This window comes from Myotis nattereri (assembly GCF_964212035.1).
Source record: "Myotis nattereri genome assembly, chromosome: 14".
Lineage (NCBI taxonomy): Eukaryota > Metazoa > Chordata > Mammalia > Chiroptera > Vespertilionidae > Myotis > Myotis nattereri.
Window position 1 is genome coordinate 16,600,080 of NC_138089.1, and position 22,225 is coordinate 16,622,304.

The following is a 22,225-nucleotide window of genomic DNA, read 5'->3' on the forward strand; positions in this document are numbered from 1 at the left end:
ATTTTCAATTGTTGTGGGAGGCGACTATTTCCCGGTGTTTATCTATGCCGCCATCTTAGTTTCTCCCCAGGAGACCCTTCTTATAGCCACACACTGCAGACTTCAAAGCACAAGCCTGACCCATATCTGCTCTGCTCAGGAGCCTTCTGAGTTGGTGCTGGTCCATTTTACAGCCACGAACCCTGACAGCAGTGGCTTCAGAGAATAAGAGGGAGAGGAGCTTTGTCTCTGATGAGGGCATAGAGGCACAAAGGCATTGCTTCCCATTTGTGCAGAGACTTTGACCTCAGTGTCAACATTCAGACTAATAAAATTTGATCTCTAACAACCCACATAATCACTACAATCTATGGCTCAATTTTTGAATGTGATCATTTCAGTTTAATAGGATATAGAATTATTGAAGGCCCAGGCCAGTGATGGCGACGAACCTTTTGAGATCGGCGTGTCAGCATTTTGAAAAACCCTAACTTAACTCTGGTGCCATGTCTCATATAGAAATTTGTTGATATTTACAACCATAGTAAAACAAAGACTTAAATTTTTTTGATATTTATTTTATATATTTAAATGCCATTTAACAAAGAAAAATCAACCAAAAAAATGAGTTCGCGTGTCACCTCTGACATGTGTGTCATAGGTTCGCCATCACTGGCCTAGGCGGTCTGCCCCATTTCAGAGTGAGTTTACAGTGAAAGTGGATGCTCTTCCAGAGACACTACTTAAAAGGAAACTCGAGGTCATAGTGAAGGGTTCTAATGAGCGACATTCTCTCCACTTGATGTTTGCAGGTAAGAATCTGTGGAAACAATGTCCTCTAAAGAGTGTCGCATGTACTAGCTCCACACAGGGATTTTCCCCACATCCCAGAAACCCAAAGGTTTTTATTGACTGCTTTACTAAGATGTAATTCTCACAATATAGAATTTCGCCTTTTCTTAGTATATTCACAAAGTTCTGCCACCATCACCACTATCTAATTTTAAATCATGTCATCACCCTAAAATAAACTTCATACTTATTAACAGTCCCCCTAAACTCCTGGAAACTGCCAGTCTACTTTTTGTATCTATGAATTTGCCTATTCTGGACATTTCATGGGCTTTGTGTCTAACTTCTTTCACTTAAGTTTTTCAAGTTTATGTATGTGGTGGCAGGTTTTCCTTTTTATGCCTGAATAATAATTCATTATACGGATATGCCGTATTGGCTTATTCATTTATTAGTTGGTAGACATTGGTTGTTTCCACTTTGGAACTATTAGGAATTATGCTGCTATGAACATTCATGTGCAAGTTCTTGTGTAGACATATGGTTTAGTACTCTTGGTATATACCTAAGGGTAAAATTGCTGGTCCATAAGGAACTTTACATTTAACTTTTGAGAAACTGCCAAACTGTTTTCCAAAATGACTGTGCCATGTTATATTCCCATCAACAATGGAGGTGGGGGGGGGGGGTGTCCAATTTCTCCATATCCTGGACAATACTTCTTACTGTCTGTCTTTTTATTTAAGCCTTCCTGTGGTGTGTTATCATTGTGGTTGTGTCTTGCATTTCCCTAATGGCTAAAGATGTTGAGCATCTTTCATGTGCCTATTAGCCATTTATATATCTCCTTTGGAGAAATGCCTATTCAAATCCTTTACCTATTTTTAAACTGGATTATCCTTTTATCATTCACTTGTAAGAGTTTGGATATAAGTTCCTTGTCAGTTATATGATAAACAAATATTTTCCACTCTGTAAGTTGTCTTTTCATTTCTTGATGTTGTCCTTTGAAGCACAACAGTTTTTAATTTTGATGAAGTCCAGTTTATCTGGTTTTTTCCCTTCGGTTGTTTGTGCTTTTGGTGTTATATGTAAGAAATCCTTGCCTAATCCAAAGTCATGAACATTTTCTCCTGTTATTTTCTAAGAGTTATATCATTTTAGCTCTTAAATTTAGTCCTATGATCCATTTTGAGTTAATTTTTATTAGTTAATTATTTTGAAAGTTCAACTACATTGTTTTGCATGTAGGTATCCAGTTGTGCCAGCACCATTGGTTGAAAGACTTTTTTTTTCTATTGAGTTGTCACCCTTTTTGAAAATCAGTTGACTATACATGCCAGAGTTACTTCTGACCTCTCAGGTCTCCTTTATTGATCTATTAGAGGTCCGGTGCACAGATTCGTGCACTGGTGGGACCCCTCAGCCTGGCCTGCACCCTCTCGCAATCTGGGACCCCTTGGGGGATGTCAGACTGTCTATTTTGGCCCCATCCCCACAGGCCAGGCTGAGGGACCCCACCAGTGCACAAATACATGTGCCGGGCCTCTAGTATGCATATAAGACCTTTGGTTAATCTCTTCCTGCACTCCCCCCCTTCCCCCTCCCCTCTGAGTTTCATCAGTCTGTTCCATGTTTCCATGCCTGTGTGTTGAGCGTCTGTCCTGGTGGTCAGTGCACATCATAGAAGCTGGTCGAATAGTCACTTAGGCATATATATACACACTAGAGGCCTGGTGCACAAAAATTTGTGCACTCCGGGGGGGGGGGTCCCTCAGCCCAGCCTGTGCCCTCTTGCAGTCTGGGACCCCTCAGGGAATGTCTACCTGCTGGCTTAGGCCCACTCCCCGGGGGATCTGGCCTAAGCTGACAGTCAGATATCCCTCTGGCAGCCCGGAAGCCCTCAGGAGATGTCCAGTTGCCAGCGGGGAGCAGGCCTAAGCTGCAGCCGGACATCCTTAGCACTGCTGAGGAGGCGGGAGAGGCTCCCGCCACCACCGCTGTACTGGCAGCCGTCAGCCTGGCTTGTGGCTGAGCAGAGCTCCCCCTGGGTGCCCACTGGGGTGCCTGGCCAGCCTGGGTGAGGGGCTGAGGGCTGTTTTCAGGCTGGTCAAGCCCCCCTGTGGGGACCCTCACCTCATGGGGGTTTGGCCAGCCTAGGTGAGGGGCTGAGGGCCATTTTCAGGCTGGCCACTGCTGTGGGCTGGAAGCAGGTACAGTGGGGCCTTGACTTCCGAGTTTAATTCATTCCGTGATTGAGCTCGTAACTCAGGTTACTCATATGTCAAATCAAAAAGTGAACGAGTGAGACACGTGATGCTGGGCTGATGTTGTGGCGTTCACTGTGACGTTCGCTGCGCCAGCTAGTGGTGGGGTATCTGAAGCTGGCTCGTAACCCGAATTTTAGCTCGCAACTCAAAGCAAAAAATCGGCCAAGAGACAGTTTATATCTCAAAAAACTCCTTAGTCGCGACACTCGTAAGTCAAGGCCCCACTGTATCTGGGATTTATTTATCTTCTATAATTGAAACTTTGTAGCCTTGAGCAGAGCTCACAGCCAGGGCAGGCGGGAAGCTTGGCTTCCTTCATTGCCCGGGGCAACTCAAGCCTCCTGCTCGCTCCAGCTCCATGGCTGCCACCATCTTAGTTGGGTTAATTTGCATATTTGTTCCTGATTGGCTTGTGGGCGTGGCTTGTGGGTGTAGAGGAGGTACAGTCAATTTGCATGTTTCTCTTTCATTAGATTAGATAGATAGATATAGATATAGATATAGATATAGATATAGGTATGACTATCCTCATGTAGTATCACACTGCCTTACAGTTTTGCAGTAGACTTTGAAATCAGGAAGTATGAGTCCTCCAACCTTATTCTTCCCTTTCTTGACTGATTTTGTTAGGCTGGGTCCCTTGCATTTCATATGAACTTGAGGATCAGCTTGTCAATTTCTATTTTTAAAAAAGGCAGCTGGAATTTGGGGAATATTGCCATCTTAACAATAGTAAGCCTTCCGATTCATGGGATCTTTTTCTATTTATTGGGGTCTTTAATTTCTTTGAGCAATGTTTAGTAGTTTTCAGTGTACAAGTCTTGCACTTCTTTTGTTAAATTTATTCTTAAGTATTTTATTCTTTTTGATGCTATTGTAAATGGATTGTTTTCTTAATTTCCTTTTTGACTTGTTCATTGCTAGCAGATAGTGATACAGTTGTTGTTTTTCTATTGATTTTCTTTCTTACTTCCTTGCTGAACATTAGTTCTCCATATTTTTGCGAATTCCTTAAGAGTTTCTATATATAAAATCATGTTGTTGCAAATATAGTTCTACTTTCTTTCCCATCTGGATCTTTTATTTTTTCTTTTACCTAATTGCCTCCACAAATGGATTTAATTTGAATAGGAAACTTTTCTTTCTTTCAAGATATTTAAAACTTAATACTTTGACTAGTGTGGCTCCAGAATTGAATTCTAACACAGACATGATCAACTCAGACAGGCTACAAGGATTCTACTGGTATGACTCACAGGAAATATACTAATGCAGAAAGAAAATTTTGAGAGTTATCCTGGGACTAGAAGTCCATCTAATATTAATATTAATGCAGGTGTGAAGTTATCTTGGCTGACTAGTGGTAGTCCCTTCATGTAGAGCGTTGACGGGTTCTTGGCAGTTTCTGCCACCTAAGCTGGGCCTGCAAAATAAAGGACCTCCAAGTGGTGGGATACAGCTATTCTGGTTCTACTCCTGAGATAAGCAAGAGCATCTTCTCTTCTGTTAACACCTAACAGGCAGACATTCTCCCAGGTGCTAGAGATACACTGACCAAGACAATAAGGCCCCTCTCCTCAGGGGACTTATCTCTGTTGGGAGTTACAGACAGTAGCAGCCAAATACATAAAATGATTGTAAACTATGTAAAGGTGTACAGGGGAAAGCCAGATTGATGTAATAGAGTAGCAGAGTTGGGCAGAATGGTGGTACTTTAGGTCTCAGGTAACATTTGGGTTGAGATGTAATTTAAGAAGCTAGCTCTGTAAAGAACCTGGGAACAGTGCTTTAGGCATCAGGAACAGTAGGTAGAAAGCTCCTGAAATGGCATTTTTTGAGGAATAAAGCTGGGACATATGGGCATGGAGAAAGTACAAGAGGATGAGGTCAGAGGTAAACAGATCCCAGAGCACATAAAGTGAGGAGGGTGGCCTTCATTCCAAGGCTGAAAGGTTTTAAGCAAGCAATGGCATTTACATTCAAAAAGTCTCCGCAGAGTAGGAACAGAAGCAAGGACAGCAGTTGGGGCATCACTCTGATAGTGCAGGGCAGAGATGAGGAGAAGTGGCAGATTACGGGCATATTTGAGAGGTGGGACTGACAGTATTTAAGGAAGAGGAAGCAGGAAGAATCAAAGATGACATGAGGTTTGGAACTTGAGCAACCAGGGGGGTGGATGGTCATGTCATTTATTGGGCTGCGGATCACTGCAGGCAGATCTGAGCCTCCACTTAGCCATTGAGGTGCTGCAATCAGGAATTATAAGTGGACATCCCTAAGCTCTGGCAAAGTGCCCACATGAAGCAACTTTATGATAAGGAAAATGAAAGGCTCTTACCAAAAAAAAAAAAAAGGAGAAGAAGGTGGTATAGGACAACTGTCCTTCTAATCCCCTGATATGGAGGGTACTAGTAATTCTTAAAGAATGCTTACTGAAATTGATTTGCTAACTGCTGGATAAATTCTTCCTTGCAATGCTTTATTTATATTTTAATAGAATTCAGATATTTTTAATTAAGAAAGAAGTGCAGCCCTCTGGGTAATACTGCAACAATGTAGATAGCTGGTAATTAAAATTTTCCACATATATAATTGCATTGAAACAATTTTGAGTGAATCATTTTAAACCTACAAATGTCATTATGTGCATCTTTAAATAAACAAACAAAAAAGATGTATATACAGGCTTTATGGCTCCAGAAAAAGTTTGAGCTTATGGAAAAATGGTTAATTTCATAATGAAAGACAAAATAAGCTACCAATTACAAATCCAGCTATTCTCTATAGGGGAAAAAATAAAGATCTGACTTTTTATAGGAAAAAATATATAAAATGATTCATATATAACTTTTTTAAAAATATATTTTATTGATTTTTTACAGAGAGGAAGGGAGAGGGATAGAGAGTTAGAAACATTGATGAGAGAGAAACATGGATCAGCTGCCTCCTGCACACTCCCACTGGGGATGTGCCTGCAACCAAGGTACATGCCCTTGACCGGAATAGAACCTGGGACCCTTGAGTCCGTAGGCTGACACTCTATCCACTGAGCCAAACCATATATAACTTTTGAGTTTATTTTCACATTTCCATTTTTGAAAATCAAAACTGAACTATAGGAGAGCACTTTTAAAGATATCTTAGGAAATGAAATAATGTTTTCCCTGTAATCATCAAGCACTTTACTTTGTGGTTGTTGTTGTTTTTTTTTAATTTATCTTTATTGTTGAAAGTATTACAGATGTCCCTGTGTTGTTGGTTTTTTTGCCCATTGGCCCTCTCCACCCCGCACTCGCCCCACCCAGGCTTCCACCACACTATTCTCTATGTCCATGGGCTATGCATATATGCATCTAAGTTCCCTGGTTACTCTCTCCACACCTGCCTTCCCTCTGAGATTGGACAGTCTGTTCCATGCTTCTATGTCTCTGGATGTATTTTGTTCATTAGTTGATTTTGTTCATTAGATTCCACATATGAGTGAGATCGTGTGATACTTATCTTTCTCGAACTGGCTTATTTCACTTAGCATAATACTCTCCAGGTCAAGCAATTTACTTTGGATAATGAAGAAGGATGAGTTTCATTGCCTTCTTGAGGAACTCGAGCCCAGTATTGGAGCAGGACATATTTATCATCATATTTTTAAAAAGTAATAAAAGTGTACTCCTCTATGCAATTGGTGCTCTGCAAAGTTAGAGAAAAGTGAATTTGTAAGTTATTTTAGAATTTTTAAAGCATTGTTCCATTATATAAAGTTCTGCGTCTTCTATGGTATATAATACTCTTTGTTCAAAGGGAAGCCATCTGTCTTCCTTTGAATTTGCCACTCAAGTATGCCTTTGCAGCTGTTATTCCAACAATACTCCATTGTTTGAAGAATTCATAAATGTCTTTCTGACCCCTGACTTGCTTTAGCTACAATACTGCATTGTTGCAAAACATCTGCTTTGGGTCCGGTTGCCGTGTGTATTACTCACATGCTCAGCGCCCTGGCCCAACGGTGCAGGTTTACTTAGGGGTGACTGTCCCTCCTTCAGCAGCTTCTGCCCCACGTGCCCACTGGCCTCATGCTGCTCTGGGCCATCTGGTGTATAGCTGTCCCCTCGGGGCCTTCCCCAAATAGGATTCTATGTCAAGTGTATCTACATTTTCCTTCTTCAAAACCAAGAAGTCAAGAGCAGTGGACTCCCTGATTTAGAGCAGCAGCTCAAATCAGACAGACCTGGATTAGAGTCCTGGTTTGCTTCTTCGTACTTAAGTGACCTTGGACATATTTCTTAACTTCTTTGAGCCTCAGTTACCTTATCTATAGACTTGGAGAAAATGATACCTATTCCATAGGATTGTTGTATTAAATGTCATAGTACATGTAGAACACTTAGCCCATAATCCAACAGGATTTTTTTTTTCTACCTATTTGAATAGTTAGAAGTGTAATCGGTATCCCTGGTGTGCTGACACAAATGAAACCTTTTCAAATTTAATAAAATTCCATGAGCTAGTTCTGGGTACTGTTCAGTAAGTGCTAACTATGTGTGCTTCCTCTGTTTATAGATTAATTGAATGCTAACATCAGAGTGAATTAATGGGTCAGTTCTGCCAGATTACACATTGGTATTTTCTCAGGGGTACCCTGAAGAGAGAAAAACATTCAGAAGCTGGACATGATGTCTCTTAAGTCATTCCATAGAGACCACCCTCGGTGTGCCAACCATGTTCCCGGAGCTCAACTGTAGATGAGTAGCTTCGGGGTTGATAGAGTGAGTTGAACTTGGGCAGGACTAGTAGCATTTCATAAACCATATTAACCATGGTAGGAATGGTTTTTTTTATTAAATTGGACACTCCTACCAATTAATAGCCTTTGGAAAAGAGTCTGATATTTGAAGTTTTCTCGAAACTGCACTCCTTTTCTCTGAAAAACAAAGTAATTATCTCAGTTTCATCTGTCAGTATACTGCTGGGCATATTGCTGAAGCTATAGAATTTGGTAATCAAATAATAATTGTGCTACCAATAAAGAATTGGCATTAAGCATAGAAATTTCCCAGGTGGAACTTGCTCCTAGCCTTCTGCCTTCTTTTTAAATATTTTCAATCCAAACTCCTACTGATGCTACCGAGTGATTTTTATTCCTATCACTTTCTTTGTACCTAGTGTCTAATTAAGTTGTTGACCAAGGCAAAATGGTCTAGAGTAGAAGTATGTTAAAATAATTTAAGATGGAATTATGGTCCAAAATTTGGGCACTGATAGAGAATTGCAGATGTCATCAGGACATTTTGATGTCTCTGTTTTTGAGCAGCTAGGTATGCAAGCAATTTCAAGTTCTCAAAAGTTTCAGGAATTGTAGATAGAGAGACTTGACAAAATTTAAGAGACTATCAGAAGTATGGATCAATGAAAATGCATTGGTTGTTTAGCCAACACACTCTAATATTTCACTGTCAGTTCTGCAGTATTCTGATGTATCCTACTTAATTAAATGTTTATTGAAGAAATCCATCGTCTTTGGTGTCTTGCTTTTCCTACTTTTAAATAGCAGCAAGTCAGACTTACCATTTTCCTATTTTAAGTAACAGGCACTAGACTGAGTATTTCATAAACACATTGAGATCAAGGTCTTTGATTAAGAATCTTGTTGGTGGCTAAGGATCTGGGTACTTGACATGTGCCAGGCCCTCTACAAAGTGCCCCTCGCTTTGTCTGCAGTCTTCATCTCCACCCCACACGCAAAGCCTTACTGACTCCTGTCTGACAGACGAGGAAGCAGAGAGGCCTTAGCTTGCTCACATTTAGTCAGTGACTGAACAGTGTCAACCCAGCCCCGAATTAAATTCTGTGATCATGTGACAACATCACTTCTACTGCCACGTGCAGCTCTGCAGTATTTCAGTGTGCAGAAGCATGCACAGGTGTTAGTCTGTCTGTCATCACTGTCTCACAAGCAGGCTTTTACATTTGCAAACAGTTCAAACCCAATGTTAGCACCTTCCCACTCCAGAGCGTCAGTTGGCTTACCTCTGCTGTTTTCATTTCTATGAGAAGTCTCAGAAATTGTTTTCCTCCAGATTCTTTATATAATGTTTTAATCTATCATTTATTGAATGGTTACTATGCTTGTCTATGCACAAGGCTATAGTCGCCTTGTAGAAGTCATATCCTTGGATGTTATATAAAACCTGTTCACTTTTACTTTACTAGCTTCCTTCCACTCTATAGCTTATTGTGAAAATCAGGGAGTACCTTGAACTCAGAAAATAGGTGCTTGGAAATTACTAATTGTTTATCAACTCTTTTAGGTTAATAAGAGTTCAGCTATATTTGTCAGAGAATCCTTCCTGAAAATTAGCTCTCTGACTACCAAGGCAAAATGGATGGGAGTATATTTATTTATTTATTTTTAGGTCACAGATTAAAAGGGTAGTCTATACAAATATAGCAAATCAATATAAAGATCTTTTTTAAAAGTTCTTCTTCCTCCTCCCCAAAAAATCAAGAGAGATCCACATACTAGTATATGAGATAAAAAGGAATCTCTTTGCAAGGAATTTTGCCACCGTTGGGTATAATTACCCAAGAATTCTCTACCTGAGGCATTCTTAAGATATTAGTGCAGCCATGGGCAAACTACGGCCCGCGGGCCGGCCCGTTTGAAATGAATAAAAAAAAAATAAAAAAAAGACCGTACCCTTTTATGTAATGATGTTTACTTTGAATTTATATTAGTTCACACAAACACTCCATCCATGCTTTTGTTCCGGCCCTCCGGTCCAGTTTAAGAACCCATTGTGACCCTTGAGTCAAAAAGTTTGCCCACCCGTGAATTAGTGTGTGTGGATAGTGAAGTACAGGCTGAGTCAGGGGTTGTGAAGTGTCTCCAGGTCTCAAGCTGAAATGTTTGTGAGACACATTTCAGAGGTGGCAGTGGAGCTGGGTAAGCCTACCCTGTGAATGCCATTGACATAAAGTTGGTTCTTTCTGACAGTCTGACTCCTGATTTATACTGTGCAAATTCCATCTCTTAAGTTTAGCAAAGTTTTTCAAGTTGTGCTGTGGCTTGGTCTTTGAATTTTGATTTACCTCTTTGCCTGTTGAAACACATGCTGCAAGCTGCCATACATTGTGAATGAGCTATGTCCTCAAGTATGTGTCACAGCTCATGTTGTGGCTTCTGTCTTCTCTTCATTCTTGTTGTCAGTGGGCTGCGTACCCGATGAATCAGGACAAACGCTTGTGTGGGGTGAGTAGCTCAGGAATTTAAAACAAGTCTTCATGGAGCACTAGCTGGCAAAGATGCCCTGGACCACTAATTTACTATCAGCCGTTATTTAAAATATCAGCATAGAAATCAAACACTGTCTGTAAATAGCAATAGAGAGGACATTAATCTTCAAATTAAGTGCCAATTAAAATTATCTTTGGAAAATGGACTTCTACTTTCCTTGCTGTCATTTGGGGGTTCAAAAAACTTTCAAAATTTTCTAATTACAGCTTCAAAATTCTTAATAATAAATACAAATTTAAACTACCAATAGTAATGACACCCCAGCCACATTTTTTCTCACTAAGACAGCCCCCAAGTAAGTGCCAGTAATTAACAACTAATCACTTTTCAGGAAAGTCTTAGATTTTCATGCTCTCCGTGGTCATGGAGAAGTAAACACATACTTTGATGAAGTTTCACAAATTGAACAAGCCCTAGTGACCATCCCCCAGATCAGGAAAGAGAACAAGACCAGCACCCCCGAAGCCTAATCGAGCTCCCTCCCTGTCTCCACCCCCTTCTGTCACTGTCCCCTCACAACCTACCCTGGCTCCCAAGACTAGTTTCACAATGTATACTCTCTTGTGTCTGGTTTCTCTCACTTAGCATCTTGTTTGTGAGATTCAATATATCACTCATTTCATTGCTTATAGTGTTTTACTGTGTGACTCTCACACTATTTATCCATTCTATTTATGGCATTTGCATAGTTTCCCTTTGGGAACTGGTATCTTAGATTTTTCATAAGACTTGGGCAGCAAAGTGGAAGCCATTTGGTCTTATAAGATTTTGATTAAATCTCTTTCATGAAGCCTTCACTGATTCTGTAAGTGAACGCTCTCTTTTCTGAATGCCAGACTATTTGACTATTTCCCCTTTCTCAATTGCCTTTTGTATTCTACTCTAACAGCCACCATCCCTTAGAGCAGCGATTCTCAACTTGTGGGTCGCGACCACTGGAAAACACATATAGCATATCAGATATTTATATTACGATTCATAACAGTAGCAAAATTACAGTTATGAAGTAGCAACGAAAATAATTTTATGGTTGGAGGCCACCACAACATGAGGAACTGTATTAAAACGGTCGTGGCATTAGGAAGGTTGAGAACCACTACCTTAGAGTCTTGCTGTAACTTAAAAGAATTCACATAGTCAGCGATTGCTTATAGACCTTTTACTCAGAGTTGTTACATGATGTTCCCTATGCGTGGGTGTCAGGCACTGTCATGGTGCAAACCTGATTTAGAAGGAGAGTATGAGCTTTTACAGGCTCCAGAATGAGACTAGCGACCCAGTTTTCTCCCAATTCTATTACACTCCCATCGTTGTAGGATAGAGCGAGGTTCTTCATCTGATCTATTAACCCATGGCCATGTCTCATTTTGGCTCTATGCCACCATTGGAAACTTAGCTTGTGTCTCTCACAGTTCCTATTTGAGGCTCACAAAACTCTGTAGGCCGGTGTTTGATCGATTAAGCTAGCCTGTCTTAAAATCTTGAGAAGAGAGATCGAAGAGCATCTATTTGAAAGGTTATTTTTGTTTGTTGTATTTTATGATTTTGCTGGAGTTATTAATTTTCTTTTTAACCATTATCAGGGTTCTGTTTGATTATTAATACTATACCTCAGATATGCTTCCTTAATTTATGCTCATTTCTTGATAGCTCTTGTCCTACTAGGTCGGAAGGCCTGTGAGAGCAGGGGCCACATCTTACTTGTGTTTGCATCTTCACTGTCTTATGCTCCTAATAACATCTTTCAAAGCAAAAGGTTTGAATGACTTCATGATGGAAGGGCTTGCGTGGAATCTGAGCACAGTTGAATTATATAGCCCTGTGCCTATTACCTTGTTCCTAAAGCAGCTGATTGATAAAGTCTCCCCTCTTTCTTACAAGGATATTTTGAGATGAAATTGTACTATACATAGCATTTTGAGCCTTTCAGAGATAGAATTACATAAAGCACTTTGCCTCTCAGCAGTTGCATAATTTAGTTAGATGACATCTTGTGGCTGAAGTCCACTTTAATGTGAAGACTTTATTGCAATCCTTTTTTAAAAAAAAATGAATAATTTAGCCTTTCTGGTGATTTAGATATGGTTTAAGAGATTGCAAATCAAGAAGGTATCAGGGGACTAAGTTAATTACCTGTCTCTGCCACCAGTTGCTCTACTCATGACCCTGGAGAAAGTCACTTCTTTGGCTCAGCTCATTTTTGGCTGCCCCTTCCAGGGTGTTGTCAGAATACATTATTACTGTATGATATAAAGTCATGGAAATACAGAGTTCTAAGCAAACTTAGCACCAACAGTTCCTGGCACATAACAGGGTCTCAGTAAGTATTTGTGGAATAAATTAATGGATTAACACATCAATCCATTTTCACCATGCCAGATTCCTGCAACATTCCAGCCAGCTATTATTTCCCCAGCCTCTGCTTCAGTCCCACGGGTGGTGGAGAGAGTTCACCCCCTCTGAAGGCTGCCCATTCCATTTGTCAATAAATTGAATTACGATCAAATGCCACTGTAGACTTCTGGGAGGCTTTCAGTCTCCTGGGCAGTTAGTCCGGCTGTGCTGCATCTTAGACATGTCGCTGTTGTAGTGTTGATCACAGTACATTTGAGGATAACTGTTACGCCTCCTTTCTAGACTGTGAGCTCCATGAGGACAGATGTGCGTCTTACTTTTTTTATACTCCCAGCTCGCAGCATAGCACAGAATGGATGAAAGACTGGACGGAGGGGATCAGAGAAAATGGGAGGAAGGAATAATAATAACAAGAGCATATGTATTGATTGCCAGCTCAGTGGCCTCCTAAGAGAATTGTACTCACCCTAGAAGATGTGTCAGAAACAATCCACTGGGCTTCAGGAAGACTTTTTTTTTTTAACTATTTCCATTTATTTTTTTAAGCCTAACCATTTTCATTTCAATTTTATGTGTGTTTTATACTGTACATACTATTTTAATATAGTTGTACATGTGTTTAATTTATAAATACCTACACATTGGAAAGTAGATATTCCAACACTTTCTGATAGAAGTACAAATCATAAGTTTGAAGACCCTTAGTTCGTCAGGTACTATGCTAAGCATTTGATATATAGTATTTCATTTTATCCACCAAAAATTCCATGAGGTATATACTATGGTTCCATTTTGCAGGTGAAGAAACTAGGCACAGAGAGGTTAGGTAATTTGCCCTATCATATACACCTGTTAAATGGTGTAACTAGGGTCCAGAAAGGATTTGTCTGGCTTAACCACTGCCCCATTCTCTCTTGTTTTTCCATCCTCGCACCTGGGGTATACCTCAGGCACAGTACAGGTTGTGGAGTCAATAAATAAATGAATAGATGGGTTAATCATACCACATATTAAGATTTCCTTAAGAAAAATGTAAAACCCAAAAATATTTTCTTTTTCATGTATTGGCAATGACTAGACAAGTAACATACCTCTTTGACAGATGAGAACATTTAGTTCCATTTCTTGCAGAAGAAGGACAGCAACTCACTTGATCACTATTGAGCCCAAAGTCAAGTGATTGGTCTTGTGTTCACATCTGATTACTGACTGCTCTTTTACTGAAATATAACTTATATGCCATAAAATTCACCCTTTTAAAGTATACAATTCAGTAATTTTAGTATATTCATAAAATTATTTAACCATCACCACAACATAATTTCAGAACATTAGTATCACCCCAAAAAGAAACCCCATACCCATTAGCTGTCACCCTCCATCCCTCTCTTCCCCCAAGCCACAAATCTGCTTTCTGTCTCTATGGATTTGCTCAGTCTGGACATTTCATGTAAATGGACTATATAATCTAGGACCCTATAACTTAGTATAATGTTTTCAAGGTTTATTAGTATGTCATTACTTTTCTATAGTTAAACTAGAGGCCCGGTGCACAAAAATTTGTGCACTCGGGGGGGGGGGGCGGGGAATGGGGAGGTCCCTCAGCCTGGCCTGTGCCCTCTCGCAGTCTGGGACCCCTCAGGAGATAACGCCCTGCTGGCTTAGGCCTGCTCCCGGGTGGCAGAGGGCAGGCCCAATCCCTAGGTGCAGCCCCTGGTTGGGCTCAGAGCAGGGCCGATTGGGGAGTTGGGGCACTGCCCCCTGTCATGCACAGAGCAGGGCGGATCGGGAGGTTGCGATGCCACCCTCAGTCATGCTCAGGGTAGGGCCTATTGGGGGGTTGGGGCACTGCTCCCTGTCACACCAAGGCAGGGTCGATGGGGAGGTTGTGGTGCCACCCCCTGTCATGCACAGAGCAGGGCCAATCAGGGGGTTGCGGTGCTGCCCCCTGTCACGCACAGAGCAGGGTCCATCAGGGGGGTTGGGGCTCCGTACCCTGTCATGCACAGAGCAGGGCCCATCAGGGGGTTGGGGAGCTCCCCCCTGTCACGCACAGAGCAGGGCCCATCAGGGGGTTGGGGAGCTCCCCCCTGTCACGCATAGAGCAGGGCCCATCAGGGGGTTGGGGAGCTCTCCCCTGTCACGCACAGAGCAGAGCCCATCAGGGGGGTTGAGGAGCTCCCCGCTGTCACTCACAGAGTAGGGCCAATAGGGGAGTTGGGGCACCGCCCCCTGTCACACACAGAGCAGGGCGGATCAGGGGGTTGGGGTGCTGCCCTCTATCACCCACAAAGCAGGGCCAATCGGGGTTGGGGTGCCGCCACTGTCACACTCAAGGCAGGGCCGATGGGGAAGTTATGGCTCTACCCCATCACACACATAGCAGTGCCCCTGGGCGGGGGGTGTGGGGCGCCACCCTCTATCACCCACAGAGCAGGGCCGATCAGGGGGTTGGGACGCCGCCACTCTCACACTCAGGGCAGGGCCGATGGGGAGGTTATGTCTCTACCCCGTCACACACAGAGCAGGGCCCGTGGGTGGGGTTGGGGAGCCGCACCCTGTCACACACAGAGCAGGGCCGATCAGGGGGTTTGGGTGCTGCCCCCATCACGCTGATCCCAATGCCGGGAGGCCTCACGGCTCCACTGATCCCGGTGCTGGAAGGCATATTACCCTTTTACTATATAGAATAGAGGCCTGGTGCACGGGTGAGGGCCGGCTGGTTTGCCCTGAAGGGTGTCCTGGATCAGGGTGGGGGTCCCCACTGGGGTGCCTGGCCAGCCTGGGTGAGGGGATGATGGCTGTTTGCAGCTGGTCACACACCCTTCGGGGTGGGGGTCCCCACTGCGGTACCTGGCCAGTCTGGGTGAGGGGCCGAGGGCTGTTTTCAGGCTGTCGGGTGACTGAAGCTCCCAACTGCTCCTTTTTTTCTTTCTTTTTTTATTCTGGGCCAGCTTTAGCTCTGGCTCCAGCTCTGAGGCCTCTGCTGCTGAAAGCAGGTATCTGGTTTGTTTGTGTTCTATAATCGAAACTCTGTATCAACTCCAGCTCTGAGATCCCAGCTCGCTGAAAGCAGGTTTCTGGGGTTTTGTTTAGCTTCTGTATTTGTAACAATGTTTCAAACTGCCAGCTCAGAGGCCGGCAAGGCAGGCGGGGAACGTTGGAGTCCTCCGTCACTGAAGCAAGCAAGCCTCATTCATGTTCGCTTTAAGCTGCCTGGCTGCAGGCCGCCATCTTGGCTGGCAGTTAATTTGCATATCTCGCTGATTAGCCAATGGGTAGGGTAGCTGTCGTATGCCAATTACCATGTTTCTCTTTTATTAGATAGGATTATATTCCATTGTATGGATAAACAAACATCCCTTCAACAGTTGATGACATGGTGGGGTTTTCACTTTTTGGCTACCATGAATAATGCTGCTATGAACATTCATTTACAAGTTTTTATATGAACACATGTTTTCAGTTCTCTTGGATATATAGCTAGGAGTGAATTCCTGGGCCATGGGCCCAGGTTTAACATTTTGAGGAACCTCCAAACTGTTTTCCAATGTGGCTGCACCATCTTGCATTGCCACCAGCAGTATATGGGGATTCCAGTTTTTTCATGTCTTCGCCACACTGGTTACTGTCTGTCTTTTGTATTATAACAATCCTAGTGGATGTGAATGGTATCTCATTGTGGTGTTGATTTGTATTTCACTAATGATAGTGATGTTGAGCATCTCTTCTTGTGTTTATTGCTCCCCCAACTATTTCTTTTAAATTTAAATTATATTTCCCTTTTTTTCCTTTTAGTGCTTTTCATTGAAATATAAATTTTGTTCATCTTCTCATGATGTCTATTTTGTCCCAAGAATCTCAAAGTTCTCAAATGCTCATGAACTCTCCTGTTAGAGATTGCATGGCCTGGGTGTAAATCACAATGCTCATTCATATATGATACTAACACTTAGCAATGTTGAAATTAACATTTGTTATCAAATTTGGTTTAGGCCAGAGAGAAAGGAAAGGTTTTAAAAATTGCATATGCCAGTTTCTTCCCTGTACAGTAAAAGAATATTTACATTAGCCTCTAAAGACTTGTAGTACTATTCTTGAGGGGGAAAAATGTGCCTGACAGATTTCATGTATAGTAAAGTCTGTATCAATAAAAGTGTTTATTGTAGCTGTGAGGTCTTTCTGGCTTTCAGACCTACATGTTCCCATCTTAAGTTCATATTTTATTTGATGTTTTTTGACAGTGTTAGTCATGCTCAATCTTACTGTAAGTTGAATGTATTTGGTCATAATGATAAGGATGAAATTTATCAATTTCTTGTAAAGTGGACATTTTTATGGGAAGCGATTTTTCTTTTTTTTAACTGCTTTGAATTTTTATTTATTTAGTCAGTCCTCAAATAGTGGTTGAGCATCAGACATGGACAGTACCTATAGTGGGAGTAAGACAGTCTTTGTGGAGCTCATAGACCACCTGTGAATGCCAAGACCAATTACTAACTGCAATTATGATAGATACTAAAAATGAACACTTTAAGCCTCTGTGTGAGCCCATAAAGTGGAGGAGCTGACCCAGTTTGTGGTTGTCAGAAAAGGCCTCCTCAAGGTAGTAACATAATTTGGGACTAAAAAACACCTCGGAGTTAGACAGCAGATGGGGCACAACAACTGGCATGGGCACAGGCACTAACGCAGACATAAATTTGCTGCTTTAGAGAATCTTAGTGAAGCACAGTGTGGCTGGCATGTCAGGAGCAAAAAGACAAGGTCAGGCAGGGGGGTAGGCATCGATAAAGACATGTTGGGCTTGACCGCTGTCACTGGGGAGCCACACAAGGGGTAAGGCTGTAGCACTTGATGACAGCCTGTAAAATTAGGGAAGGCCGAGTGACCCTGTGTTCTGTCACCTTTTTCCTCTCTTGGTCAGGAATATGACTGGAGAAACTACCAGCCCAGCCAGATGAGTGAATCCGAGTTGCAAATGCTGGCCAGCCTACGGCAGCAGCAGAATGATGATCTGGAGGACACGGGGGCTTCCCATGGCCTGAGTGCGTCCCAGGTGGACAACTGTAACGTCAGCATAAGTACCAGCAGTGACGACACCACCACCTGGAACTCCTGCCTGCCGCCTGTAAGTCCCGGGCTTTGGTCCGTTGATTTCCCTAACAAGGAGCAAGCTCCTTCCTTACAAAGCCCACCTTGCCTGGGAACACAAGGGCCCAACAAGCACCCTCGCTATGAGCAACGCTCGGAGCCCATTCGGAAATACTGGTTGTCTGTCAGGTGTGGGGTCATTGACTTTTCTAAATTGTCTTAGTTAACCTCAAATAATGCATGCTAATTGTGTGTTGATATATAAAACCACACATGGAAAGAAACAAGAATAATTTAGTTGTAGATTCTAGATGTCCCACTGCATCCCCAGCTCCTTGTACAAGCCCTGGCACACAGGAAGGTTGATATTTGTTCAATGAATGAATAAATAGGAAGAGACTATAAATATTCTAAGGATTGCTTGGATGCAAGGTCAGAAAAGAACCTTCTGTAGAAACCACAGATGTTTACTGACTCTTCCCTGCGCCTGAGGGCATGATCGGCCTGCAGATGCTTCAGGGGCTCCTGTTTGCCCATATGCTCACACAGGTGGAGCTCTTTAATACGGCCCAGCATCCACACTAGGATGGCAGAGGACTGGGAGTAGCTCAAAGTCTTCCTGGTTTTCAGGTGAAGGAACTAAATTGGCCCACCTTCCACCCCAGTCAGTGTCGGACCCCAGAGCAGAGCCCAGTGTTCATACTAGGTCCATTCTCTACAATACTGTCCTACAGGACCTTCTGGCTTAATTGGAAATACAAAGCAGAAGCTTTGACAGATAGTCACAAGAAATACTGTGAAGCAGAATAATAAATTATTTTTATAATAATCATAATTATTAAGTACCTAGAGACATTTTAAGACCTAGCTAGGCCCAAGGGATATTTACATATAAGGCCACATTCAACATCAGATCAAATGCATTAAAATACACTTTTATCCAACAGTAAATGTTCTATCCAACAGCAATTTTTGAAAGGAAACAAAGTTGTGTAACTTTGATTCATATTTATATAATGTATTAAAATATATAAAGATTGAGTCCTAGTGTAGGTTGGCAACGGATAACTTCTGTATTAAGTATTTCATTAAATATTTATTAATTTTACAATTTTCTTTTTGAATTTTAAAGCCAGCTTTTTTCCAAGTCTCCAACATCTTTGTAGATCTTAGAAATCTCAGAGGCCCTGGCACTAGGCCTGTGGTGTTACCTAACTCCCTCCTCACTGCTGTCCCCTGTGGTGAGCGCTGGCAAGGCCCATTTCCAGTTGGGGAAATGGAGGGCCTGAGTCAAGTGACTCAGAACTAGTGTGGCATGACTCCTGAGTCTGAGCTCCTGACCACCATGAGCCAGTGACTTCTCCATGACCCAGTTGTCTAATGAGTGCTACCAATATCCAGCAGAAGGTGAGATTCCTGCTCTGGAGGGAACTTGTACGTCTTCATGGAGGAGGAATTCAGATTGGCTCTAAGGAGGGGTGTGTGTGTGTGTGTGTGTGTGTGTGGTGGTGGGGGGGGGCGGGTAGAGTGAGATGGTGTTCATTTTTCATTAGTGTTCTTTCTCCTCACCTTGCCCACCCTCCAGGTTTCTCTTGCCTTAGTTGTGCTTGCATTAATTGAATGTCCAAGCATGCATAATGTCTGGAGCAGCCTTAGTGCCAAAGAGTATCTACCCATGCAGCAAAAATACCCCGTGTGCTGGTACTCACAGTACCCTTGCAGCCAGCACTAAAAGCATCAGTATAAGTTGCAGATTTTTGCCAATGCTATTTACCATGGAATTGAAACATTGCCTTTCTTATAAAACAGTCCTCGGCAGGCAGGCATTTAAACCAAAAGAAAGAAAGGGAACAGTGGCCTTCTGAACAAGCTTCTTCCGTCATGAAGCAGCTTGGAGGCCAGCATTACAAAGGGCAAGCTGAGGAATGCTTATTTATGAACTGAAAAGGCTGAGCTCTCGGTTGCCCTGGATACAGTGTTCTCATCACTGTCCTGTCTGACAAGGACTGAAGTCCTCATGTGTGACAACTGCTCCTCTCTAAAAGTATTTGGCCAAAAACAACATCATTAATAATGATCTTAATAACCCCTCTATTTGACCAAATGAAAAATTGAAATATTTTAGACAGAGAATATAATGGAAAAGCCTACCTTTGGTATTCATAAGATGTGTTTATTACTGCATCAAGTTCAATATTGGAACTATCACCAAATAGAAAATTACATTTCTTAATGAACTCCTGCATCTTGTTGCTCGTAGAGAGTTTAAATAGCAGTTTACAAGAACTATTGTGGTCTTTCTGAGAGTTCATACCTTTCTCTTTAGAAGTTGTACAGGGGCCGTGAAAAAGAACAAAAGAACTCATAACTTTATTTATCACAGTAATATCCTGCTTTCCTTGTAGCTCAGTGATGGCTACCATCCAGGCTGGCACTCAGACCAGAAACTTGGAAGACCCCCTCCCCCTCCTTTGGGGTCCACATCCACTGGGTCTCCAAATCCTGAGTCTCCACTCTTCCTTTTACCTCCTAACGCTCCCTACTTATACCATAACCTTGGCACTGTATTTTTTTATGCAAATTCCTTCAACAGTCTCCTAATACCTCTGTATCTCCAGTCCAAGCAGCATAGCCTGAGGGATAGGAGCATCTGCTCCGAAGTCATATTGCCAAGGTTCACATCCAAGCTATGACCTTGGAAAAGCACTTGGCACTGAGACATAATAAGCACTTAATAAATTAATGTTAGTGATAATTTTTAATATCATTATTATTCACATTGGTGATCTTTCTAAAGCCCCACTCTGTTTTACCTCTTCCCTGCGTAAAGCCTTTTCACAACCCCCCGTTGCCTCTTTAGTTTGGCCTACAGGGCCCCCGATGATCTAAGACCTGACCCCCTCTCATCTCATCTCTCAGTGCTCCCCACCTTTCACTCCCAGCTTTAGTCCCAGTTGTGAGTCCCTAAATGCCCTCTGCACATATCTTTGTACCTTATACCTGTTTATCCCACAAGACTTAGCTCCAGAGTCTTCTGCAGCCCTTCTCCAGGCCTCACTGTGAGAGACACACCTTCCTTTCTCCACCGGAGCCAGGAATATCTCCATGGTGACTCTCACCACAGCCTAGCTTGTCTGTCTCACATTAATTCATTTCACATTTTGTTTTGAGTAGTACCACATGCTGTGAACTATGCTGGGGATACAAACAAAGCTTTACCTGCCTTGAGATGTTCACAACACTGCAGGGAAGCAGAGTCCTATCAGTCAGGGTAGTGAGTGATGGAATAGAGTCTGGGAGCAAGTGAGAGGCAGCATTCATTCTACCTGTTGGTTTCAGGGATGCTTCACAGAAAAAAGTACTGTTAAACCAAAGTCCAAGAACCAGTGCAGCCCTGGTTGGTATTGTTCAGTGGATAGTGTGTGAGCCCATGTACTGAAGGATCTTGGGTTCAATTCCCAATCAAGGGCACGTACCTGGGTTGAAGGTTCCATCCCCGCCCCATTCGGGGCATAAGCCAGAGACAACCAATCAGTGCGTCTCTCTGACATCGATGTTTCTCCTCTCTCTCCCTCCTTTCTACTCTCTCTAAAAATCAATGGAAAAAATATCCTCAGGTGAGGATTAACAAAAATAAATTAAATAAATAAAATGTTTTTTAAAAGAATGAATGCAAACTCACCATGTAGAAAGAAAGAGAAAGGAATTCCAAGTTAGAAAAGGAGCAGAAGTAAATCTATGGAAGTAAGGGTGGAGTCTCTCCTTTAACAGGATAACTTCGTCACAATACCTTTGTTTCTTCATCACCTTGAACCAGACTTGAAATGAGTTTTCACTTGTCTCAGCATCACCACCCACCTCCCACCCAATACACATAGGACTAACTACTCCACGCTCTAGCTACACTGTGCAGCTTGCCATGCCTTTCATCCAGATCATGTCAATCATGCTGTTGCCCATGCCTCTTCCTTCGGCCTGGGGACCCTCCATCCCTCTTCTCCTAAACACTCTTTGTGGCCCAATTCAAATGTCACTGCTGCACGAAATGCTTCTGACCCTCAACCACCATCTACAGAATTATCTCTTCTCTGGGTCCCATTGCCTTCAGGCTCAACGATAGCACTGACCACATCAGGGATCCTTGTTGCCAGCATCCACCAGACCTGGTTGTAAGCTCCCTGAGCAGAGAGCCTGGCATGAGGTCACACTCAGTCTGGGCTGGTTGTTACTTATTAGTTGAATAATCAATCAATAATATTAAAATAATTTTTTACTCTAAAATAGTAGTTTTTATCAAAATTTTAAAATACATGAGCTTTTCTTTGCTTAAATAAATTCTTAAAGTGGCAGGTAATATTTTACATTCCAGATTTGATAAATAGGTATTATATATACACATAAAGGAAAAATCTCCCTCTGGACAGGGCTTAATGACCAATAATTT

General features: G+C 42.3%; 1 protein-coding gene across 1 annotated transcript in view; it reads left to right on the plus strand.

Annotated features, from left to right (window-relative positions):
- The window catches only part of LOC308530127 (protein CFAP20DC-like), a gene marked incomplete at its 5' end in the record, with an annotated part of 119,378 nt that overhangs the window by 48,375 nt on the left and 48,778 nt on the right, over positions 1-22,225 (plus strand). The window contains one exon of the mRNA XM_081106608.1: positions 17,615-17,818. Within this exon, the coding sequence (XP_080962734.1) occupies positions 17,615-17,818 (204 nt within the window). The remainder of the gene's footprint in view (positions 1-17,614; positions 17,819-22,225) is intronic.